We start from the raw sequence: 25,550 nt of genomic DNA, 5'->3' as shown, positions 1-25,550 counted from the left end.
TGCCTGGCACATAGTAAATTTTCAATACATGCAAGCTATCATTAGTATAATGTATCAAAATCACTTGATTATTTTCTGCTACCTCATAAACTCTCTAAGGGTAGTGACTACATTTGAGTTTAATTCAATTAGTAGTTGAATGAAATAACGAATGAATTCAGAGACTATGTCTGAGTTTAATTTAAAATGGTGTGCTAACTCTAAGCCGGGCAATTGCTAGGTGTTAGGAATACAAAGACGGGTAAGATAAAGTGAAGGCTGTAAAAGATCTTGCAGTCTTATCGATTCACACATAGTACACACAGAGAACCTCAATAAATATAGATTGAATTAATATGTTGGGGCCAGTTACTATCAACTCTTTCTATAGAAGAAGTCATAAAAAATCTGAAAGCAACTTCATTTGAATAAACAGGAAATTTACTCTAAAACCTAAGGATACTGAAAGCTAATAATCACCAATACTTGCAAAGTTGATAACTGACGGAAAAGTATTGTGGTTCTCTTAATCTGTGTAAGTCCTGGTTAACTTCATTTAGACTAAAACCAGGAAAAATCTCAATAGAAAGTTTAAAAATGTATCTCACTCTATTTATTTAAGGTAAGCAAGTAATATATTAATATAGTAATATATTCTCTCTGTGTGTAAAGACAGCTAAACTAAAGTTCTCTCCACAGGTAATGACTTTCAAGTTATTTTTAGATGCTGTCTTTTTTATCTATGCAGCTGTATATGTGCAGAGTCATAGAAATGGTAGCACGATTTGTGTTTTTTTAATTTACACAAATTTTACATTTGCATTATTTTGTATTTTATCATTATATAATACACTCATATATGCAAACTATGCATCCAACAAAGGTGTATATATTTTTAAAAATTTATATATACTATATATATACACACACACATATACATACATAGGCATGTTTCTCAATCCTACTCTGTAACATTGATTTTTTTTTTTTTTTTAAAGACATGGGGTCTCAATCTGTCACTCAGGGTAGTATACAGTGGTGTAATCCTAGCTCACTGCAGCCTCAAACTCCTGGGCTCAGGAGATCCTCCTGCCTCAGTCTCTCAAGTAGCTGAGACTATAGGCATGTACCACCAAGCCCACCTAATTTTTTTTTTCTTTTTTTGTAAAGATGGGGATCTCACTGTGACACTTAGGCTGATTTCAAATTCCTGGGTTCAAGTGATCCTCCCACCTTAGCCTCCCAAAGTGCTGGGATTACAGGGTGAACCACCACACCTGGCCTATGTTCTATTCTTATGCCAATATCACAATGCTTTCATTACTGTGGTTTTGTGGTATGTTTTAATCTCTGGAAGAATAAGATCAACCTTGTTCTTCTTGTTCAAAAGTATCTTCCACATTTTTATGCAGTTATACTTCCACATGGGAAGTAAATATGGCATAATGTTTAAACATCTATTCATCTAAGTTTTCAAATTTAATAATATAAAATTATAAATAATAATCTCTGTTCACGCTGCCATATTCTGTTTCTAGTAACTCTCTCTCTTGCCTTTCCCCTACTGCAGTTTATTGATACACTCTTCCTTTTTAACTTGATCAAATCTACCAAATATCAGGTCCTTTCAAATATCCTGCTGTTGGTTTTTACCACTTAACTTTCTGGTTTGTTTTCTATTTCATTAAATTCTGCTTTTATCTTTATCCTATTTTTAACTTATTTATAATCTTTCTTGTATTCTAAAAAGAAAATTCATTTAAGGCTATAAATGTTCTTCTAAGTGCCATTGTTTACTGCCTCCCACGGGTTCTGAATTACAGGGATTTGAATTTTGTGTAATTCTTATTATTCATTTCTAAATTGTTTATAATTTATATTTTTATTTTCTCTTTAAAGTAAGATTTAGGAATGTTTTTGTATCTCCAGGTGGGATAAAGTGGCTTTCACTACTTTCTTAATGTTAATTTCTAATTTTATTGCATTATAGTCAGCTAACGTGGCTGAATAATTTCTCTGTTGAGATTTCTTTTTTAACCCTTTCAAACACCGGCTGGGCATGGTGGCTCACACCTGTAATCCCAGCACTTTGAAAGGCTGAGGCGGGTAGATCACCTGAGGTCAGCAGATCGAGACCAGCCTGGCCAACATGGTGAAACCCCATCTCTACTAAAAATACAAAAATTAGCCAGGCGTGGTAGCAGGTGCCTGTAATCTCAGCTATTCGGGAGGCTGAGGCAGAAGAATCACTTGAACCCAGGAGGCAGAGGTTGCAATGAGTTAAGATCACGCCACTGCAGTACTCCAGCCTGGGCAACAGAGCAAGACTCTGTCTCAAAACAAAAAAAAAAAAAGTAGTTACTCAAAGCTGACAAACACAAGCAATGGGGAAAGGACTCCTTATTCAATAAATGATCCTGAGATAACTGGCCAGCCATATGCAAAAGACTGAACCTGGATCCCCCTCCTTAAACCGTATACAAAAATCAACTCAAGATGAATTAAAGACTTAAATGTAAAACCTAAAACTATAAAAACCCTAGAAGATAACCTAGAAAACACCATTCTGGATATAGGGCCTGGCAAAGATTTCATGATGAAGACAACAAAAGCAATTGTAACAGAAATTAAAATCGGCAAATAGGTTCTAATTAAACTAAAGAGCTTCTGAACAGCAAAATAAACTTTCAACAGAGTAAATAGACAACCTACAAAATGGGAGAAAATTTCTGCAAACTATGCATCCAAGAAAGATCTAATATTCAGAATCTATAAGGAACCTAAACAAATTAACAAGTAAAAAGCAAATGACCTCATTAAAAAAGGGGCAAAGGACATGAACAGACACTTCTCAAAATAAGACATACACATGGTCAATAAGCTTGTGAAAAAAAGACTCAACATCACTAACCATTAGAAAAATGCAAATCAAAAACAATGAGATACTATCTCACACCAGTCAGAATGGCTATTATTAGAAAATCAAAAAATAACAGATGCTGGCGAGGTTGCAGAGAAAAGGGATTACTTATACACTGCTGGTGGGAATATAAATTAGTTCAATCATGGTGGAAAGCAGTGTGTCAATTTCTCAAAGAACTTAAAAGAGAATTACCATTCAACCTAGCAATCCCATTATTGAGTATATAACCAAAGGCACAGAAATTGTTCTACCATAAAGACACATGCATGTGTTGTGTTCGCTGCAGCACTATTCACAATAGCAAAAACATGGAATTAACCTAAATGTCCACCAATGACAGACTAGATGAAGAAAATGTGGTACATGTTCACATGGTATACTACACAGCCACAGAAATGAGCAAGATCATGTCCTTTGCAGCAACACAGATGAGCTGGGGGCCATTATCCTAAGCAAACTAACACAAGGACAGAAAACCAAATACAGCGTGTTCTCACTTGCATGTAGGAGCTCAACACTGAGTACACATGGACACAAAGAAGAGAACAACAGAAATCAGGGCTTCCTTGAGGGCAGAGGGTGGGAGGAGGGTGAGGATCGAAAAACTACCTATGGGGTACTATGCTTATTACCTGAGTGATGAAATAATCTGTACACCAAACCCCCATGACACACAATTCACCTGTGTAACAAACCTGCACATGTACCCCTGAACCTAAAATAAAGGTAAAAAAAGAATAAAACATAGTTGTTTTACGAATATTCCATGTTTTTACAGTTTCATATATATTAGAAATTTTGTCTATTTTCTGTTTTATCAATGTTGTTAATTGTGTTAGTTTTTTGTCTAACTGAAATGTCAGTTTTGGAGAGAAGAATATTTAAGTCTTCTTGATTAACTTCTTGAAACTATAATTGCAGTATTCTCATTGCTCCTTGTATTTCTATCAGTTTGGGATAAATATATGTTTCATATAGGTGCATGACTTACATCTTCTAGATAAAGTATACCTTTTAACAGTATAAAACATATCCTTCCCAGGTAACATTCTTTTGTCTTAAATTATATTTCATCTGAATTTTTTTTTTTGGTTTTTTTTTTGGTTTTTTTTTTTTTTTTTGAGATGAAGTCTTGCTGTCTCACCCAGGCTGGAGTGTATTGGCACAATCTCAGCTCACTGCAACCTCCGCCTCCTGGGTTCAAGCAATTCTCCTGCCTCAGCCGCCTGAGTAGCTGGACCACAGGTGCGTGTGCCACCATGCCCAACTAATTTTTTGTGCTTTTAGTAGAGACGGGGTTTCACCACGTTGGCCAGCCTGGTCTCGAATTCCTGACCTCACGTGGTCCGCCTGCCTCAGCCTCCCAAAGTGCTGGGATTACAGGCGTGAGTCACCATGCTCGGCCTCATTTGTTATCGATATTGTTTCACCTACTTTATTTTAGTGAGTATTTGCCTAGTGTATCTTTTTCCATTCCTCTGTTTTAAACTTTTCGGTTGTATTTTCTTTTCGTTACATCACTTATAAACAGCATTTAGCCAGAATTTGACTGTTATTTTTATCCAAACTCTTTCTCTTTTAATAGGAGATTTTAGTGCACTCACATTTACTGTGATTACTGATGCATTTACATTTAAACTGCTATCCCATGTGTCACTCGGCTCCAGCCACAATGGACTCCTTTCCTTCCTTACATACAATCTATGACCTGTCTCACAGTCTCTGTACTTGTTTCCCCTACCTTCCCGTGACTTGCTTCCCCTCTTCACTGATGTCTCAGCTGAATGTCCTGTCTCTCCACAAGGCCTTTTCTTACAATATCTCTTTACTGTGCTTTAAAAAAAAAAAAAAAAAATCGCTATTATTACCTGAACTGATATCTACTAGGGTACTGGCTTAAAGTCTATTTCCTTCACTGTAAACTCCATGAGAACATGGGCCTGGTCTGTTTTGTTCACTACTTTGGCATTTGGTTGGTTGGTTTCGAACTCCCTTCCACCTTGGCCTCCCAAAGTGCTAGATTACAGGTATGAGGCACTGCACCCAGCCCAGGTTATCTTAAACTAAAATATTACAGTGTGCTTTTGGAAAATTCATGAGCCAAACTGGATTTAAGTTTACAGCTTTTGTGGCTTTCTGAATGGCAAAATGGGAAGGTCTGAATTCTCATAAAATATTACATTCTTTTCCAAAAATGTGATCTGCTAACAGAATACAAAATATCAATTTTAGAGACTATTGCATTTTCAAGCACCTTTTATATTTTAATCACTATGTATCTTAAACATTATTAGAAATCTTTGGGGGGGTTTCTAAACTTGGCAAATAGGCAATTCACTTTTAGAAATGGGACAAATATTCAGTTTCAGATGAAAATATGAAGTTTTTGTCAGTATAAAATCCTGCTACTCCTGATTAAATTACTTCCTATTTGCCATTTTGGGCAAAAAGGTCATTGGAAAACAGCAATTCCCTTCATAGAAGGAACAGAATTATCTTTTTTCATAATTAAATACTGTCTGTCTAGAAATCGTAAAGTCTGTGAGAGACTGTGAGGGAGGCTGGGCACCGTGGCTCACGCTGTAATCCCAGCACTTTGGGAGGTCAAGGTGAGTGGATCATAAGGTCAGGTGTTCAAGAGCAGCCTGGCCAAGATAGCGAAACCCTATCTCTACTAAAAATGCAAAAATTAGCTGGGTGTGGTGGCAGGCACCTGTAATCCCACTTACTCAGGAGGCTGAGGCAGAGAAGTGCTTGAACCCGGGAGGGGGAGGTTGCAGTGAGCTGAGATCATCGCGCCATTGCACTCTAGCCTGGGCGACAGAGTGAGACTCCATCTCAAAAAAACAAAAAGCAATTGTAAGGGAAACATGCTAGCAAGTCTGACACATATCCTTCATTAAGCTTTCAGGAGATTATTCAGAACTTTCTTCACTCAAAGGACTAGCTCTTTATTTGCCAGATGTCACTTACAAACATACATTTTCCATATTTTATGTGCTTCTTTGGTACCTCCAATAAGAGTATAGGAAACTCAAAAGGGGAATAACAAGGAAATTTAAAAATCATACAATGTTAATAAAATAGAAATACATCCTTATCTCTGAATTTCTATAGTACCTAATAGAAAAGAAAACAAGAAATGTATATAAAGATATACTACTCTAAAAACCTTTTAGAACAACTTTAATGGGTTAGAGTCACCAGGAGGACAGGTTAAAACACCAGCGGGTGCTGTCCCTAGATATTCCTATTCAATCTGCCTGGGGTAAGGCCTGAAAAACTGCCTTTCTAACAGTCTCTAGGTGATGCTAACACTGCTGGTCTGGGACCACTTTGAGAACCACTGTTCTAGACTATTATTTCAAATGCTTGCTTTGGGATCAAGGCAAAAGCTATGTAATAAGAATATCAACAATGAAGACAGTTTTCATTTGATCTTTGTTGGTAGAGCAGCTCATGTATCTCTCATCTCAATTTTGTTTTATCTCTTAGTTTGACATTTTTTTTGTAAGAGACTTTTATAAGTAAATTATCTTGACACTCTGAAGGTACAAATAGAGTAGAATGTTATATATCAGAATGGGCTGGCTCAAGCACATATAAATCCAAACAATTTAATGCAAGAGTCCCAATATCAAATGCCCCTAAGTGCCAGACAGGTCAGACAGTTAATACGAATGAGTGAAGTAGGCCAAATAGTGTGAAGAATTAGAGAGGTCATACCTAAAGAGGGCAGCTGCCACTCAGCTCCAGACAACCATTAACCAATAATATAGGTCTACTGTAGCCAGATCTTTCACATTTTCAAAATAAGCTGGAGATCCAAAACTTTGTGTAAAATCTCTTAAGTTTTTAACATAAGCAACTAATTTTAAAAATGTAAACACCGTATAGAACACACAAAAAGGTCTGTGAGCTGGATCCTGCCAGTTTATGACCTCAGATTTAGAAGAAAGTCTCAGGAGTAATACAAGTCATGCAATGTGCTAACCTGGTCACTGTGTGCCATGGGCTCACTCCCTCTAGAAGTCATCTACTTCCAAAATAAAAAGTACTTTCTCTAAAGACCTACTAAAGCTCCTCTGTATAAGTAGCTTGCCCACCAAAACAAGTTTCCTGCCAATGATCTTAGTATGAGAAAACTGTGGCAAAGAGAAATAAATTCTTTACATGCTGAAACTACTGATCCAAGAATAATGATTAGAATTAAAGTTGGAAAAAAGGCCTGAATAGACATTTCTCAAAAGAAGACATACAAATGGGCAATAGGTATGTGAAAAAATGCTCAGCATCACTAATCGTGAGGAAAATGCAAATTGAGACCACAATGAAAGAGCCAGTGCAGTGGCTCATATCTGTAATCCTAGCATTCTGGAGGCCCGGGCAGGAGGATTATTTGAGGCCAGGAGTTCCAGATGAGCTGGGGCAACATTTCCAGACCTCATCTTTACAAAAAAATTTAAAAACCAGCCAGGCATGGTGGTCTATACCTGTAGTCCTAGCTACTCAGAAGGCTGAGGTGGGAGGATTACTATAGACCAGGAGTTTGAAACTGTAGTGACCTATGATCGCACCACTGCACTCCAGCCTGGGAGAATAAGCAAGACCCTGTCTCTAAAAAAAAAAAAAAAAAAAGAGAGAGAGAGAGAGATATCATCTCACCCTAGTTAGAATGGCTATTATCAATAAGACAGTAAATAACAAATGCTGGTGAAGATGTGGAGAAAGGGGAATGTTCATACGCCATTGGTGGGAATGTAAAGTAATAAAACCATTATAAAAAACAGTATAGAGGTTCCTCAAAAAAACTAAAATAGATCTACCATATGATCCAGCAATCCTACTGCTGGGCATATATCCAAAAGAAAGGAAATCAATATATCAACAAGATATCTAAACTCTCCTATTTATTGCAACACTATTCACAATAGCCAAGATATGGAATCAACCTAAGTGTCCATCAATGGATAAACGGATAAAGAAGATGTGGTATCCAAACAATGGAATATTATCCAGCCAGAAAAGAGAAAGAAATGTTGTCGCTTCTTTTATTGCAACATGGATATTACTGAAGGTCATTATGTTAGTTACAATAAGCCAGAGACAGAAAGACAAACATCATATGTTCTCACTCATGCGGGAGCTAAAAAAGTGGATCCTATGGAGACAGAGTGAAGAATGATGGTTAGCAGTGGCTGGGAAAGAGGTGAAAGCGAGATGAAGAGAAGTTGGTTAAGGGGTACAAAAATATAGTCAGAGACGGAATAAGTTCTAGTATTCAATAGTACAGGAGGAAAATTATAGTTAATAATTTATTGTATGCGTCAAAATGGCTGAAGAGAAGATTTACAATGTTCTCAACACAAAGAAAAGTGTTTGAGGTAATAGATATCCCAATTACTCTGATTTGATCACTACACATCATGAACAGGTACTCAAATATTACATGTACCCTAAAAATATCATAAACAAGATTTTTAAAAATTAAAAAGGATTAAAGTGACTGGGTTTTCAAAATCTATAACATTTAAAAACAAGGAAATTAGGCTTAGAAGTACTACAGATTTGAGGATTCTCAAACATTTTATCATAATGATGATGTGATTTGGTACCCAGTAGTTAAACATCTTTGCCTGAAGACTGGATAAACTGAGAAATCAGTCCTTATATACATTTTGAAGACAACTATACAGGCAACATGGAATAGATGCACAATAATTCAAATTTCAAAGGTCTAATCTGATTAGCAGTGGCAGCCTGGTGCACTGTGTTAAGAAGGATTCTGAAGCTGAACCCTGATTCAGTGGAAAAGATGGGTGTCAAAGGCCTAGAAGAGGGGAATAATAGCAGATGTGCCCCATATTTGGCCACCTTTGAACAGTACATAAAAACACTGCACCTGTGTTCAGAAACTCTAGTTCTCCTATAATGTATTAATATAGCAACTAGAATAATACCTTCTAAATATAAATAGGATCAAGTCACCCCTCCCAATGGTCTTTCATTCCATTCAAGAGTAAAAGTTAAAGTCCTTTTTATTACATAAAAAGCCCTACATTATCTCGCTCTCCATTATATCTCTGATATCATTTCCTGCTGCACATCCTATTGATGCCATTCCAAAACATACTGTTTCTTTGTTGTTCTGTAAACACACTAGCCAAGTCTCTGCCTCAGGATCTTTGAATCTGCTATTCCTGCTGCCTAAAAATCTCTCCTCTGGATATTCACATAGTTCACATTCTCATCTTCTTACCAGTGAGAACTTCCTTGACTACCCTATTTTTAAAAAACTACACACAACACATACACACACACACACTCTCTCTCTCTCTCCCCCCCCCCACCAACCTCCCTTTTGCTTTATATTTTTTACAATACTTGCTACCATTTGACACACTAAATACTTATTTTCCTTCGCCTAGAATGAAACCTCCATGAGGGATGTGTTTTTGGCTGTTCTGTTAATGACTACATCCCTAGAATAGTGTCAAACACATGACATTCAAAACAACAACAACAACAACAACAACACTGGATAAGTAAGTAAATGAACAAACAAGTAATAAAACAAATGAACCTGGGTTCTATCATGGGTTCAGTGACTAATCAGTTAATTTGCCTCAGATGAGTTATTCTGGTCCTCAAAGGATCCCTACCATTAGTTGTATAAACTATAACATTCCCGCCATTTTATAAAAGTAGAAATTAAGTTATGGAAGAATGGCATCATTTCCTCTAGGTCAGTCAGTAGTATAGTGGAAAGCCAGAACTAGACAGGTCTATCAGAGTCTAAGCTCTTTTATAAACAACAGAATTATGTTACGACAGATGAGGATCAAACTTCAGAATTTAAGAATGTAAAAATAAAAAGTTCCTGAAGAGAAAAATCTTTACTAGTAAGAGTCAAGAAGAAAATGCAGACTCCTTAGCTTACTTATTCCTAAAATTTTTATTGCTCTACTCCTTAAATTCCTATGAACATTAATAAGTGTCTATGGTTGAGGGAAAATGTTCCACAGTAGAGAAAGGAAAACACATCCAGTTTTTCATATGAAATTGGAATAATTATACATTCATCCTCTGAAAAAACTGAGAATAATCCTTTCAGCAGGGTTAAAATTAGGAGAATAGTTAGCAAAACAACAAGGACACCACAAAACAGCGTCAATCACCCTCCAATCTAATTCTTAAACATAAAATCAAAACCCCAAATAAAGTATTAAAGACAGTTGCAATTTCATTTGATGACTGAATACTTCTCTCACCATGAACAATTTCAAATTGGACAAAAAGAAAAAGTGAATATGGATTTTGAAAGCAAAAAAGATGCCACTAATCAGGGACCAGAGAACGGCTCAAACATCAATCAAAACATTGTCCTTCAGCTCAGGAGACACTGTCAGGGATGGTTTAGGAGACTCAAAATGCATAAGAAAATGCTTGGGCACTTTCAGTGAAATGACATAATTGAATGTGTGATATTTCAAATAACTTCCCCCGAAGACATAACCATTTACTTCCAACACTACTTACAAACTCGTAGTCTCCATCTTGTGGTATTTTCCAATCTGAAGAATTTTTCAGTGGACCAGGTACACTCTTGCCAAAGCTATTGATCTGGTTTTCCTTTTCTTTTTGTTCAAAATATTCAAGAAAAGATGGTTTTGCAGGCTGCATGGTCTCATCCCTTCCTGAAAACCAAGAAAAATGAAAAATGAAAAGAAACGCTCTACAATTTTAGATAAGTTTAATAAATAGACCTGTCTCCAGATGGGCTACAATCTCCGGATCAGTGGATATTTCGATTAGATAAAGGACTCCTTCAAAAATCTAGTGAAACTAGAGAAAAATGCACAAATGCTTGCTCAAAAAATTCTCATGGAATTTCAGAGGAGTTAAGATTTCCCCTAAAATACATTCATAAATTTCCCTGGGGTCCCTTTTTCTAGATGGAAAGATTTGGGTGATGCCATAATTCTGATAATCTGCAAATAATACATTTGGAGTCTCCTATAGCAAATAGCCCCTATAATATTTAGAATGAAACAGAAGCAACCAAAAATATTTATTTAGCATCTATCATATACAATATTCTCTACAGGCACTTAAGTAGGAAGAGGGGATGATACAGTAAGGTGACTTTCTTTGATAATCTCATAATCTAACTGGAATAATGAGAAAAATATACATGAAAAAGAAAACATAAATAAATCACAATTAATCCACTCTGAAATATTATATAACTTTAAAAATACTATCTACATACGGCTTACAATAAACTTAAGGGAAAAAATAGGATACAGTATTATATATACAGTAAGATTTTGACTCTACAAAATCATATATAGGAGAAAAAAAAAAAAAACTAGTGGAAAATACCCAAAATGTTAACAGGATTTATCTTTGGTAGCAGCACTATTGGTGATTTTATTTACTTCTTATGAACATTTTTTAAAGAAGATAGTATTGAACAGGTATTAAATAAATAGAACTGATTATAAGAATTATATGTGCCTAGTTCTTGCAGGCTGCGTGGTCAGGGAAGATTGGTAAAAGGCGAGTTAGACTGGGCCTCAAATCATCCTGGAGAAAAGCATCAGCAGTTACACAGCAGCAGTAACCATTAAGACAGCAGAATACAGCAGCTCTTAGTTACTAGTAACAAGAGCAGAAAGAAGGCCGGGCGCGGTGGCTCAAGCCTGTAATCCCAGCACTTTGGGAGGCCGAGACGGGCGGATCACGAGGTCAGGAGATCGAGACCATCCTGGCTAACACGGTGAAACCCCATCTCTACTAAAAAAAACTACAAAAAACTAGCCGGGCGACGTGGCGGCGCCTGTAGTCCCAGCTACCCGGGAGGCTGAGACAGGAGAATGGCGTGAACCCGGGAGGCGGAGCTTGCAGTGAGCTGAGATCCGGCCACAGCACTCCAGCCTGGGTGACAGACCGAGACTCCGTCTCAAAAAAAAAAAAAAAAAAAGAGCAGAAAGAATAATTTTACCTGGCATGATTTAAAAATCAAGCTAGCTGAATGTACCTGCTTCAAAAATCAAGCTAGCTGAATGTACCTGCTTCAAAGGTTGAAGTACTTCAAAGGTTGAAGTATCTTTGTGCCTGTGATTAGTATTCTAATATAGGGAGATACAGGAAGCATTTTTCATTGCTTTCCGTGAACATAGGAGTTTATACGGCCCTTTCCTACAGTAAACAGGAAAAACAACCAGAAGGTTCAGCACCTTAAGAAGTAGATAAGAAGGTATCTAGAAGATAAAGAACAACAGGTGTTTCTCTCCAGGCACCCTTGGTCTATGCAATCTTACTTATTTCATGACACTTCCTAGTCCAGTTTCAGGCCAGCCACCCTACCTCTCAGAACAGTTGTTATTTTTCTCACTATCACCATTGCTAAGATCAACAGCAGCCAATCCCTTATCTGCCCACATCCACACACTGCCAATGGTTTCCTACTACACTGTTTTCTCCTCACTATTTAAGAAACAAATACATTATTCGCTAGGACCAATCAGCGAGTATACGGTGTTTTGTTTTGTGTGCTCTAGGTATGATGTTAGGTACTTTTCATGCTTGTTTTCATTTTTAAATTAAATTTAAGGTTCATATTATATACTTCATAATATAGTTCTGCAGGAACTACAACAAAATAAAACTTGTAAAAATGGTGGTGTTTTGGATTTGCCAATGAGTCGGGAAACTATGTTCTTTTGCTCAGTCCCCTCCTCTCAGACCACCAAAGGAGAAGACTGGCTCAGAGACAACTCTGCAGCAATCTTACACATTTAAAAAAAAAAATTTAAAAAAAACTATTCAGAGAACCCCCTAAAGTGAAGCAACTTCAAAAGTGCTGCAAACTGCTGGCATATATAATACACAGCAAACTTTTATACAAAATATCTCAACCCACTGAACAGAATAGAAAGCTTAGAAACAAAATAAAAACTCCAAATGGCTACCCAAATAATGGGACAGGTATTTGAGAAAAGATTAAATTGAATCTATATTTCATACCTTAAGCCTGGAAAACTCCAAATGGATAAGAAATCTAATTGCAAAAAATGGAAATCTTTAATACTGAAACAAAACATGTGAATGCATTTAAAACCTGGTATGGAAAAGGCTTTCCAACTATGATATAAATCCAGATATACTTTTAAAAATGGGTAAAAACCTTTTATGTGAAGAAAACACCACAAATTTTAAAAAATTAATAATCACACACACAAACCTTATAAGCCAAGACAGAAGACAAATGACAAACAAACACCATCAAAATGTTTTAAAGAATTTTCTTTTTATTTAAAGAAAATTTTAGCCAGGCATGGTGGCTCACGCCTGTAATCCCAACACTTTGGGAAGCCGAGGAGGATCACCTGAGATCAGGAATTCAAGACCAGCCTGTCCAACATGGTGAAACTCCACCTCTACCAAAAATACAAAAATTAGCTGGGCTCGGTGGCAGGAGCCTATAATCCCAGCAACTTGGGAGGCTGAGGCAGGTGCATCACTTGAACCCAGGAGGTGGAGGATGCAGTGAGCCAAGATTGTGCCATTGCACTACAGCCTGGGCAATAGAGTAAGATTCCACCTCAAAAAAAAAAAAAAAAAAAAGAAAAAAGAAAAAGAAAAAAGAAAGAAAGAAAATTTTAAGAATTATTTATATGTTAGGGAGATAAGCTCCCAAGAACTTCTTAAATCAAGGGAAAGACAACAGAAGAAACGAAGAAAACTAGACTAAAGACTTGAAAAGATAATAAACACAAAAAGATATCCAACGGGTCCCTAAACATGAAAAAATTGCTGAGGTTCACTCATAATAGGAGAAATTCAAATTAAAACTACATAGAGGGACCATTTCTTACATTTCAGACTGGCAAAGCTTCAAAAGCTTGAAAACACACTATCTGTTGACAAGGCTGTGGGGGCACAGGCACTCACACATTGCTGACCTGGAATACAAAATGGCATAATCCCTGTGAAGGGGATCTGACACTATCTAAATATCAAAATGTGAAATTGGGAAAGGCACAGCAACTTGTTGCGTTGTATTTGAACTGAGGTATCATGACCTCATGATTTAAAAAAAAAAAAAAAAGGCCTTTCTGAGCTTTCTTCATCAAAAGGCGTTGGAGCAATGACACTCCAGTACAAATAAGCACGTGTCAGTGGCTCAGATATTGGTTTCCAAATACCATTTCCTGCTAAAAGGAACTAGAATTACTTAAGAAAAAAAGTTGATTCCAATCTAAGGCAGGAACATTACAAAATGGACTTGAATCTGGAATTTTTTTTGTGCCAAAAAAAAAAAAAAAAAGGCAAGCAAGTACTCAAAAACTGATGGGGACATATCAAAAGGATACAGGAGCCACCTTGAAGGGCCCTCACCGGTAAATTTTGGGACACTCTGAGCATCAAAAAGAATGCACTCAATAAGAGATCAGAGCAATAATCTAAAAGTGAAGGAGGTTTGGGAGGGAAGGGAGAACTCTTCTTTAGAAAAATTACTATTTACGCTGGGCACAGTGGTTCACACCCTGTAAACCCAGCACTTTGGGAGGCCAAAAGAGGAGCATCCCTTGAGCTAAGGAATTTGAGACCAGCCTGGGCAACATGTTGAGATCTTGAATCTACTAAAAATAAAAAAAATTAGCCAGGTATGGTGGTACATGTCTGTAGTCCCAGTTACTTGGGAGGCTGGGAGGTCAAGTCTGCAGTGAGCCATGATCATGCAACTGCACTCCAGCCTGGGAGACAGAGTGAGACATGGTCTCAAGAAATAAAAAAGAAAAATCATTCTTTGACCACTTTATTGTGGTAACAAAAAAGAGCATCTCCTTTGTAGGAAATATAAACAAAAGAGGATATCTTCTTTCTTAGGAAATACACACTTAAAATTTGAGAGTAAGCTACATATATCACGCACCAACCTCTCTCTTTTCATTATTTCTGTCACTTATGTCTGTTTATCCATCCATCCATTCATCTTTACATATGCACAGATAAATGACTAAATTGAGTTTATCAATAAAAATGGTGACTTCTGGACAGAAATAACAGGTAATTTAAAACTTTTTCTCCAATGGAATTTACAAAAACCATAAGGGCATCATTCTTGTTTAAAAAGTATTATATCCGGCCGGGCGCGGTGGCTCACGCCTGTAATCCCAGCATTTTGGGAGGCCGAGGCGGGCACATCATGAGGTCAGGAGATTGAGACCATCCTGGCTAACATGGTGAAACCCAGTCTCTACTAAAAATGTAAAAAATTAGCCGGGCGTGGCGGCGGACGCCTGTAGTCCCAGCTACTCGAGAGGCTGAGGCAGGAGAATGGTGTGAACCTGGGAGGCGGACCTTGCAGTGAGCCGAGATCGCGCCACTGCACTCCAGCCTGGGCAACTGAGCGAGACTCCTCCTCAAAAAAAAAAAAAAGTATTATATCCAACAATATATTTCTATGGTTCTTCATTAATTCCTTTCAGTTGCAATACAGGTGGACTTAAGAAATTGAATCTTTAAACCAAGGATGATGAAACACTAAAGATAACATTTCTGTGGACTAATTCTAAACCATGTCATAAAAATCAAAGAAATGTCTGTTAAGCGAGAATATAATCATTTGTCTAACTTCTGTCACTGTTGAGATGAAAAAGTGAGAACATCTGCCTTCCTCATATTTGAGTTCTTCTTTCTTACCAAACCACTTAAAAATTTCTAATTTTTGAAGTTAAAACACCAAATGTTCTTTGTCTCTTTCAACAATGAAAATCCACAAATAAGGAAGTCTATCTAAAATATATTTGCTTTTACCTTCTGATATCAATACCAGGGATCTGATTATACCTGACATTTACTAGAATTCAAATTTCCAAAAACTAAAGTGAAATAAAAAGAGAAGTTTTTTATCTAATCACATATTGAGATATAAGCTGCAAGTAAAATGCACATATGTATTAGAAATTTAATTATAGCAAAATGTTTAGTTAAAATGTTACATTTATCGAATTGCCAAAAAGCTAAAGTTGATTTTGGAGACAGAAGAATGGAAAAATCCCTCTCCTCAAGTTTTATGTTATGTATATTTTACCACAATAAAAAAAAAAAAAAATGGAAAGTAAATCCCTATTCTGCAGTTCAAAGATTTAGATTCCAGTTCTGACTATATGATCTTGGTAAAACCACAGGTTCCCAATCTGCAAAAAGAAGACACAGGGCCAGATTATACCTAATGTTCCCTGAAGTTTTGAAAAGTTCCATGATTTTATGACTTGGCAGTAGCATACGAAAACATATTTATACTCAGTTATTAATAACTATTCAAAAGAAGAAGTTCTTATCTCCAGTAGTATTATGATACTGGATGCCTCTAATCTAAAACATGCTACAACTAGATGTGTACAGGCATAAAGCAAAGACCAAAATGAAAAATAGTTGAGACTCAAGAAATATTTTAGTGACAAGAATATCTCTGATTCTTTGGATTTTTTGTTGCTGGTGGTTTAACAGATGGAAGAGGTGACTTAAACTGTAATAAAGATGTCTAGAGATGCAGATGATAATAATATTTTATGGAACTAAAGTGAAAAATTGAATGAACTGACTGATAGGGGAAGCTATTTTAACTGGCAAGAAACAGCAGACATTCAAAAAGTTAGCTGATCCTTGTATTTAGTGATTCCAGAAATTAAATGCCTCCACCATAATGGTTCTTTCCTTATGTGTAAGAGTGCTTCACTGACATGTTAAGTTTATATGAAGAAGACAGCATTCCTATTGTGAATAACACTGTCATTAAATTGCAGCACCTGTCCTAAGTCTGATTTTATAGACTGATAATAACTCTCAGTAAACAGATTTGCATTCCTATCACAATTAGTATCTAAGATAAATTATCTTTTTAAATGGCCACAATTTCCTCCTGGTATCTTCATCCTCGCCTTATGCCCTCTCACAATGACTCTGGGCCTGGTTATCTAACCTGCTTTGGTCTTTGAGACAACAGCAAATGTATAGCAAGAAGAGACTTAAAAATTCTTGTGTAGGCTAGGCATGGTGGCTCATGCTTGTAATCCCACCACTTTGGAGGCCAAGGTGGGAGGACTGCTTGAGCCCAGGAGTTCGAGACCAGCCTCGGCAACATAGCAAGACCTGGTCTCTACAAACAATATTTTTTTTAAAAAAATTAGCTGGGTGTGGTGGCATGCACCTGTGGTCTCAAATATTTGGGAGGTTGAGGCAGGAGGATCACCTGAGCCCAGGAGGTCAAGGCTGCAGTGAACTATGATCGCACAACTGCACTCCAGCCTGGGTAACAGAGCAAGACCCTGTCTCAAAAAAAAAAAAAAAAAAAAAAAACAGTCTTGTACATTTTACCATAATATAAATAAACCTGAGCCTGCTAGATGGTGAAATACTACGTGGAGAGGCCCAAATCAGCCATCCCCAGCTGTTATGGCACCAGCTGACTACAGAGCAGAGCTAACCAGCTCAGACCAGAATTGCCTGCCTGCCTACCTGTGACCAACCTAACTCTAACTGCCAACCTACAGAATCATGAATCAAGTTAAATAAAATGGCTATTTTAAACCACTAAATTTTAGGGTGGTTTATAATGCAGCAAAAGCTAACTGATACAGTTTCAGTATCTCTCTCTCTCACACATAAACATACACACACACGCGCGCGCGCGCATAAACATATACCCCTAAATCTACAAAAACAGTTCTATTATTTGGAAACTTAGGTTCAAATTCAACAAACATTCACTAAATACCTTCTAAATTTCAGGCTTTCTACTAGGTGCTTTTGCATAACGGTCTCATCCAAACTGCACATCCAAACTGCATGACCACCATATAAAGCAGAGGAGGAAAAGCCTTACACTTAATAGGCACCTACCAAGTGCCAGAAAATGTACTATATCACTTAATCCTCAAAGAGTCTTTTGAGATATGTGTTATTATGCCCCTTTTACAAGTGAGAAATTTGCAGATTTCTAAGCTAATAATGGACAAGGATGGGATTTGAATGCCAAATGTCAGGTTTTAAGTTTAGTGAGCTACATCTCATATTGTACAGTCTCTAAAATCAAAATAAAGATTCTTGACATGTTAGGACTGCCATCAAACTAAGTGCAGAAAGAGTGGGGAAATGTAATTTTCCCAGTAACCTTATCTTTGAACTTTTCTTTCAGCACCCTTTAGCTAGATAGATGATCAAGTGTGCTGGACAGCAGCCTGTCAGGTTGAAAAGCATAGAGAATCATTCCAAGCTGATGAAAGGCCATGCTGTCCCCCAGGGCTTCAGCTGGCTGGTGGATTTTCCTGTTTTAACTTGAGCTAGCGTATTTTTCCAGATGTATCCCAAGACATAAAGATGGTCAGCTGAATGATAATACAAGAAACCTAAAGCCATAGAAAGAATGGACTGAAGAGAGAAATCAAGCTTTGAAAATAACTACATCTTGTTCTGATTCCTTTATCTGATGCAGGAAATGCATGAATTCGTATACTAAGACTGGCCTGTTTTTCTTTGTAAGCAGCGTTTGTCAAGCTAAATGAACAATCTCTCTAAGCCTACAGACAAAGCAGTGAATTCATAAGCAACTATATCTTCCATTTATTTTCCTTTGAAAAATGTTAGTAAAAGCAAAAGGAATCAACAACCCAAATGTCCATCAGCTGATGAACAGATAAACTAAATGCAGTATATCCATACAGTGGAATACTATTCAGCAACAAAAAGAAATACTGATACATGCTATAACATGGATAAACCTTAAAAACATTATGCAAAATGAAAGAAGCCATTCTCAAAAGGCCGAATTGTATGATTCCGTTTACATAAAATGTCCAAAATAGGCAAATCTATAGAGACAGAAAGTAGATTAATGGTTGCCTGGGGATGAGAGGAGAATGCGAATTGCTTCTCAGCCTTTTGGCTAAGATCAAGTGAGAGGAGAATGAGAAGTGACTGCTAAAAGGATTAGAGTTTTTTGAGGGGATGATAAAAATGTCTTGAATTCAATAGTGATTAAAGTTGCAACACCTTCTTAATATCCTAAAAAAACACTGAATTCTGTGCTTTAAAATGGCAAATTTTATGACATATAATTATATCTCAATTTAAAAATAGTGGCCAGGCATGGTGGCTCATGCCTGTAATCCCAGCACTTCAGGTGGCCAAGGCACGAGGATGGCTTGAGGCCACGAGTTCAAGACTAGCCTGAGCAACATAGTGAGACCCTGTCTCTACAAAAAAAAAAAAAATGTTTTTAATTAGCCGGGCATAGTGGTGCACACCTGTAGTCCCAACTACTCAGGAGGCTAATGCAGAAGGATCACCTGAGCCCAGTTAAAGACTGTAGTAAGCTATGATCGTGCCAATGCACTTCAGTCTGGGCAACAGACCAAGATCCTGTCTCCAAATAAAAAAAAAAAAAAAGTAGAACTTTAAAAATTAGATGTAGAACTTCAAAAATTAGATTGTGGTGATGGTTGCACAATTCTGTGAATAAACTAAAAACCATTAAACTGTACACTTTAAATGAATAAACTGTATGGTGTGTAAATTATATGTCAGTAACTCAATTTTTTTTAAGCAGCAAGACACCTTTCCTTTACTATTTGCTCTTATTTCTGGATTCATACGAAGTACAACATAATGCCTGGGTAGTCGTAACTGGGAAGAAGCTTGACCAAAGACTGAAGCCCACTGTTCCACTGGAATGACCATCTACTAGACCTTAAACTTCATGACCTTCAATTTCAAACCTTCATTTTCCAGACTGTCACTAAGTAAACCACAATGGTCAATCTACTATTTCCTTAATTCCTACAATGACTCTTTTCTACTTAAATCATAATTAATTTTGTGCAAACCAGAGAACTGGGCAGAGTCTGCCTTTTTTTCTCTGTTCTGTGCATGAATGTTGGCAGGAAAAAAAGAAAACAAAAAACAAAACAGAACAAAAAACTCTGATACTCCTGCAAATCTTTTCCTCTGGCTTGGAATAATATGCCTTAATGTGCAATTCTTATCACAGGGTTTGTTTTTTTCTAACATTTGTTATGAGTGCGTGGTTTTGGGTTTTGTTTTTGTTACCAGGCACCTAAGTGCTTTACATGTATCAGCTCATTCAATTACACTGGTTACTATCCAAGTAACTGTGTATGGCCATAAATATTCCTTTGAATGTCCTTTGAAACCACTAAGAATTGTTGGAATCATAAGTTACAAGGTTCCCTGGAGCCCAGAATAACTCTTCCAGTTAAGCAGTTTTGGTAATTGCCTCTATATGAATTGACTTAATTTCTGGGCAATGGTGCTCTAGCTATTTTAATTCTGGTGAACTGAAATATATCAATTCAAAGAGATCTAAATCCAAAATTCAAAGGGTTACTAACTACAGCAATAGTGGCAGCACATCTAAAAAGATAAAAAAAAGTTCACAGGTGAGAATGGTCCACATCTTGGTTCTTGCAAGAATTTCCTAATTGGTCTCATCTTTTACAGTCTTTTGAAACTCCATTTCATCACTTTCCTAGTCAAAGTGTCTTCAGATACCCTATTAACAAAAGAATCAGGTTCAAACTCCTTACTTTGGAATTCAAAGTCTTCCAAAATCCAGTCAACACCCACATCTGCTTCAGCCAACCTGAATACTGAAAACACATTTCTACCTTTCTGACTTTGCACCTGCCTGTAACATCCTTCCCCAGCCTTCCTGCATATCTGAGTCATTGCCTTCCTTTTCACAAATCCTTTAACGCTTTTCTGTACCACTTACCTAGCATTTGTCTTAGTATATCACTACCTTCATATGTAGAGGCCCTTTCTCCTAAGTTGCGTCATTATCAAATACTATTATTTGAAGCGTCTAGAGTAATGCTCTATACACATAAGAAATTAGAACAATTAGAACAGTATACATGCCATAAGTAATACATAATGATAATGACAAATGTCATTTAATATATGTTACTGAGAGCAGTGAATGCCTTATTTGGTTTTCATAGTCTACACATTAATGACACATAGTGACTATCTAATAAATGCTTCCTGGTTGGCATTAAATATTCATTTTTAACAATAGCTGATTCCAAATTGATATTTCTACAGCATAAACATTTGAAAAGAATCACCTGCTTTTTCTTTATAGATCCACTTAAATTGATATTTAAAAATGTATCTCCATTTTCTTGCTGAATAAAAGAAGGTCAGAACAGCAAGCTTAGAGCACCAGAGAAATAATATATTCCATTAACTGATGAAGAAAGATTTATCTGCCTCTTAGGCTTAAGGATCAAAGTATATCTTTTGTAATTCACTTTCCTTTGCTCTTCATTACCATTATGCTACTGCCCTCTCTTGAAAAATGTATTTCCCCCATGGCTGTTCTTGGCTCTCCTTTTACCAATATAACTATACTAGAGTAGCTATCTTTCAAAACATATAGGCCTTGAGCCCTTCACCCAAGTTACACTGAGATCTGGTACTTTCATATTCTAAATGTGGTCTGGCAGGGTGTTCTGAATGAATTTTCAGGCACCAGGAGTCTGTGCTTTTTGGCTCATTCCAAAAGAATCAAGAATGCTAATGGTTTCCAAAGATAAAAGTGGGCCCAACATCTGGATACAATAAGAAAAACTGCACAAACAATTAGGATTTAGTCTCCACTCTGGCAGGACAACCTTGAATTATTTTTGAAAGTGTGAGAAAAACCTAAGTACCAAGATGTCTGCTCTTCTATTGTAAATCTCACCCACGAGGGAGCTACTGATAAAATGCACAGTGAACCACAGCAGTTATCTTTTGGGGGTGGAAAAAAATCCAGTCGGTAATAAATGCCACTGTATTAAGATAAGAGGCTGAAACTTTACAAAAGAAGGCTCATGTGTATCTAAAGTCTGGCCCTCTTAAAAATCTGTCATCTTGTATTCTGAGCTATTTAACAGATTCTCAAAACATGTATCATCTTATTGCCAAGGAATTTAAAATACATGGACACAGACACACACACCCCCACACACAGAGCCTCCTTCTCTCTTCTCCGCACAATGGTAAAATGTTACTGAAACTGACAAGTGGCCTTCCCTTAGCTCAACCATGTTCATGAAGCCAGCACTCAGGCATTCTTGGGGTGGCACTTACAAAGCACCATTAATACCAAGAGTAAAAACTAAAAGCATAACTATCAAGAGAAAAGGAATTAGGAAGAAGAAAAGTAGCGCTGGTTGAAGAAATGTTTAGGTCCTATGAAAAAAACAGTCATACATTAAAAGACTTATTATAATACCTATGATTTTTGAGCATTTACACACTAAATATTTTACACATACAATCTCATATCATCTTGACAAAACTACAAAATAGGAACTTCGGTGCCCCATTTTTTCAGACCAGGAAACTGGGGTTCAAAAAACAAAGAACTTGACCAAGGTGGCATAGTCTGTAAGACCCTCAGCGAAGTTGCAAGTCAAAGACTCTGATGCTATAAATCAATGTTCACTCCACTACTCCTTTGTCCTTCTCTTGCCCTTACTCAGAGATAGGATTCCAACAAAATCAAATGTTTTCAGCTTTAGTTTTGGGGTGCACAACTGCACTAACGCTGTCTGAAACTCTCATATGATGCTGACTGTGAGTGGCAAGCATACACCAACACAATTCTCTGATGATAGATGTTTAAATCCTGAAGGGATCAGACGTTGGACAGTAAGGCTACTGTGGTAAAAGAAGTGTTAAAATACTTGCAGTACTTTATGTCCTAATTACTGTACTTGTAAATGCCATAATCTGAGTCAGAGAGAATAAGACAGATAACACACAAGGGAGACAATGTTCTAACAACCCCTTTCAAACGGAAGATGGAAAGCAAATAGGCTCTGAGTCAAAAATTTCTATCTTATGCAGCTCTGAAATCAGTATCTGAAGTTTGGTGTTGAAGTAAAATCATCTTGACAACAGCCTAGCCTTTCACCTGATTTCAACATGAGGAAATTCACAGCAACAATAGGTGCCTTCATGAAACTTAGGACATTCTGAGGAACTATAAACACATAATGTTTTTACCACATAATACTATCTCAGTAATTTAACTGAAACATGTTTCTGAGTTGCCCTAACTTAATTATGTCATTATGCTTTAAAATTCTATTTCAAAGAGATTAATGTGGCTGTTGCTCCAGGAGAAAAATTAGAATCTTATGCACTAAGCACAAGTTTTAAAGAGGAATCATCACCTCACGCCCTTCAATTCACTGAATCTATCTGAAGGCTTGGTCAGGGGAAACATTCTTTCAATTAGTAGTCCAAGTTCTGCCTCCCATTAACCTATTAAGCCTGGAGATGAGGAGGGGTGACCAGGGCTATGCATCTCTTGGGAATGTGGTAAGGACAAGAAAACCATGACATTATCGCCAATGAATCCTGAGAGGAAGAACCGCCGCATGTCAAATCTTTAGTGGATGAGTACATGTTATTACAAGCGGCCATCCTTTGGCTTGTCATTTCCTCACAAGGGGCAAAAGCATTTAACTGCTAAACTACAAATCTGTGCAAATCAAGCTACTTCAGTTGCTCCAAAATGTTTTTGTTATCTCTGCCTCTAAAAAAAAATTGTTTTTTTGCTCTCAAACATATAATTGACTTTTTAAATATTTAACAACTTTGTGAAAGCTTGGATTCTTTCTACGTCAAGTATAAAATTAATCCTTTTCATTTTGTTTTATTTTATTTTATTTTGAGACAGAGTTTTGCTCTGTCACCCAGGCTGGAGTGCAGTGGTACGATCTTGGCTCACTGCAACCTCCACCTCCCGGGTTCAAACAATTCTCCTGCCTCAGCTTCCTTAGTAGCTGGGATTACAGGCGCACACCACTACGTCCAGCTAATTTTTTGTATTTTTAGTAGAGATGGGGTTTCGCCATGCTGGTCAGGCTGGTCGTGAGCTCCTGACCTCAAGTGATACACCCACCTCGGCCTCCCAAAGTGCTGAGATTACAGGCATGAGCCACTGCATCCCGGACCCTTTTCATTTTAGCTCTAAATATTAACACCCTATTTCATAATGATCAAACAAAATGGAAGAAATTCTTCTTTTAAAAACAAAATGGTTACTTGAAAATGGATAATGGTGAAACTATTTTTCTGCATATTAAGATAAAAGAAAGAGAAAATATATAACTTAATATAAAACAGAAAATATGTAAAATTTTCCATCATTTTCACAGTATTACCAATTGTATTCAGTGCCACCAATATATTACTTTGGATGACAGATGTTAGTAATACCAAAATTAACAAAACCCACAACCACACAGTGACAATTTTAACAATTTAACAATTTTAACAAATCTCCTTCAGAAGCTAAAAGATCAAGTATCAAAAATTGGTAAAGAATAGACAAATGAAAGACAATTAGCAACTGATTACTAATTATATAGATTCCTGCACCAAACAATTAGAAAATACATTCTTTCTAAGGCACATAAAGCACATTTAACAAAAATTAATAACATGTTAGGCCACAAATGTCTCAAAAAATAACAAAGAATTGATATAACACAGACCACATTCTTCAACCACAATTCTATAAATTAAAATTTTTAAATAAGCAGTTTTTAAAAATCATACACTTGCTATTAAAAAACACTTTTGAATAACTCATGGGTTAAAAAATAAATGTGCATAGCACAAGCACTACACACTGGAAAAAAATACGTACAATATACCACATATGAAAATGTATAGAATACAGCTAAAACAGAACTAAGATAAAAAGTTATAATGTTGATTAAATGTATTAGTAAGCAAGAAAATTAAAAAGCTAATTATTCAAATTTTTAAAAACTACAAAACAACACCAATTAAAGAATTTTTTTTTTTTTAATAAAACCTCTTAAACTAAAAACAGATCAAAACTTATTTAGCCTGTTAAGGAGTATCGACCAAATTCTGCTGCAAAATCAGACTCGATGGTAAAAACTCCAAAAATTTTCTTTAAAGTGAGCAACATGACAAGAAGGTCCACTACCAGCTCTACTATGCAACACTGTATTGGAGGTCTTAATAAGAAAAAAAACCTTAGCCAGGCTTGGTGGTTCACACCTGTAATCCCAGTACTTTGGGAGGTTGAGGAAGGAGGATTACCTATACCCAGGAGTTCCAGACCAGCCTGGGCAACATAGGGAGATCCCATCTCTACCAAAAAAAAAATTAAAAAAAAAGTCACGGGTGTGGTGGCACATGCCTGTGGTCCCAGCTACTCAGGTGTCTGAGGCAGGAGGATTGCTTGGCCCCAGGAATTCAAGGCTGCAGTGAGCTAGGATCGTGCCACTGCATTCCAGAGTGAGACAGTGCCTCAAAAAAAAAAAAAAAAAAAAAAAAATTATATATGAAGATCAAAAGGAAAAACTATAATCATAATTCACAGACAATAAGAGTGCCTCAATTTTTTTAGAAAGGAAATCGCCAGAAAACCTGTTACAAAGAATAAAGCAGTCCATAAATATCTACACTAGTTGTCTATAGAAGAAAAATGTTAGAAACAAAAGTTTTTTAAACTACGTCATTTGTAATAGCAACAAATAAGTATCTAAAAATAAATTTAACGAAAAGCTCTAAAACA

At 36.6% G+C, this 25,550-nt stretch overlaps 1 protein-coding gene across 2 annotated transcripts in view; it reads right to left on the bottom strand.

Moving 5' to 3' along the window:
* The window catches only part of STK4 (serine/threonine kinase 4), a 107,620-nt gene that overhangs the window by 43,228 nt on the left and 38,842 nt on the right, over window positions 1-25,550 (bottom strand). For both annotated transcript variants that reach the window (XM_010384254.2, XM_030914221.1), the window contains exon 10: window positions 10,442-10,599. In XM_010384254.2, coding sequence (XP_010382556.1) covers window positions 10,442-10,599 — 158 coding nt within the window. The remainder of the gene's footprint in view (window positions 1-10,441; window positions 10,600-25,550) is intronic.

Source organism: Rhinopithecus roxellana, chromosome 13 (assembly GCF_007565055.1).
Source record: "Rhinopithecus roxellana isolate Shanxi Qingling chromosome 13, ASM756505v1, whole genome shotgun sequence".
NCBI classification, from domain to species: domain Eukaryota; kingdom Metazoa; phylum Chordata; class Mammalia; order Primates; family Cercopithecidae; genus Rhinopithecus; species Rhinopithecus roxellana.
The sequence above is the reverse complement of the archived record's forward strand: the minus strand, read 5'-3'. Positions and strand labels throughout refer to the sequence as shown.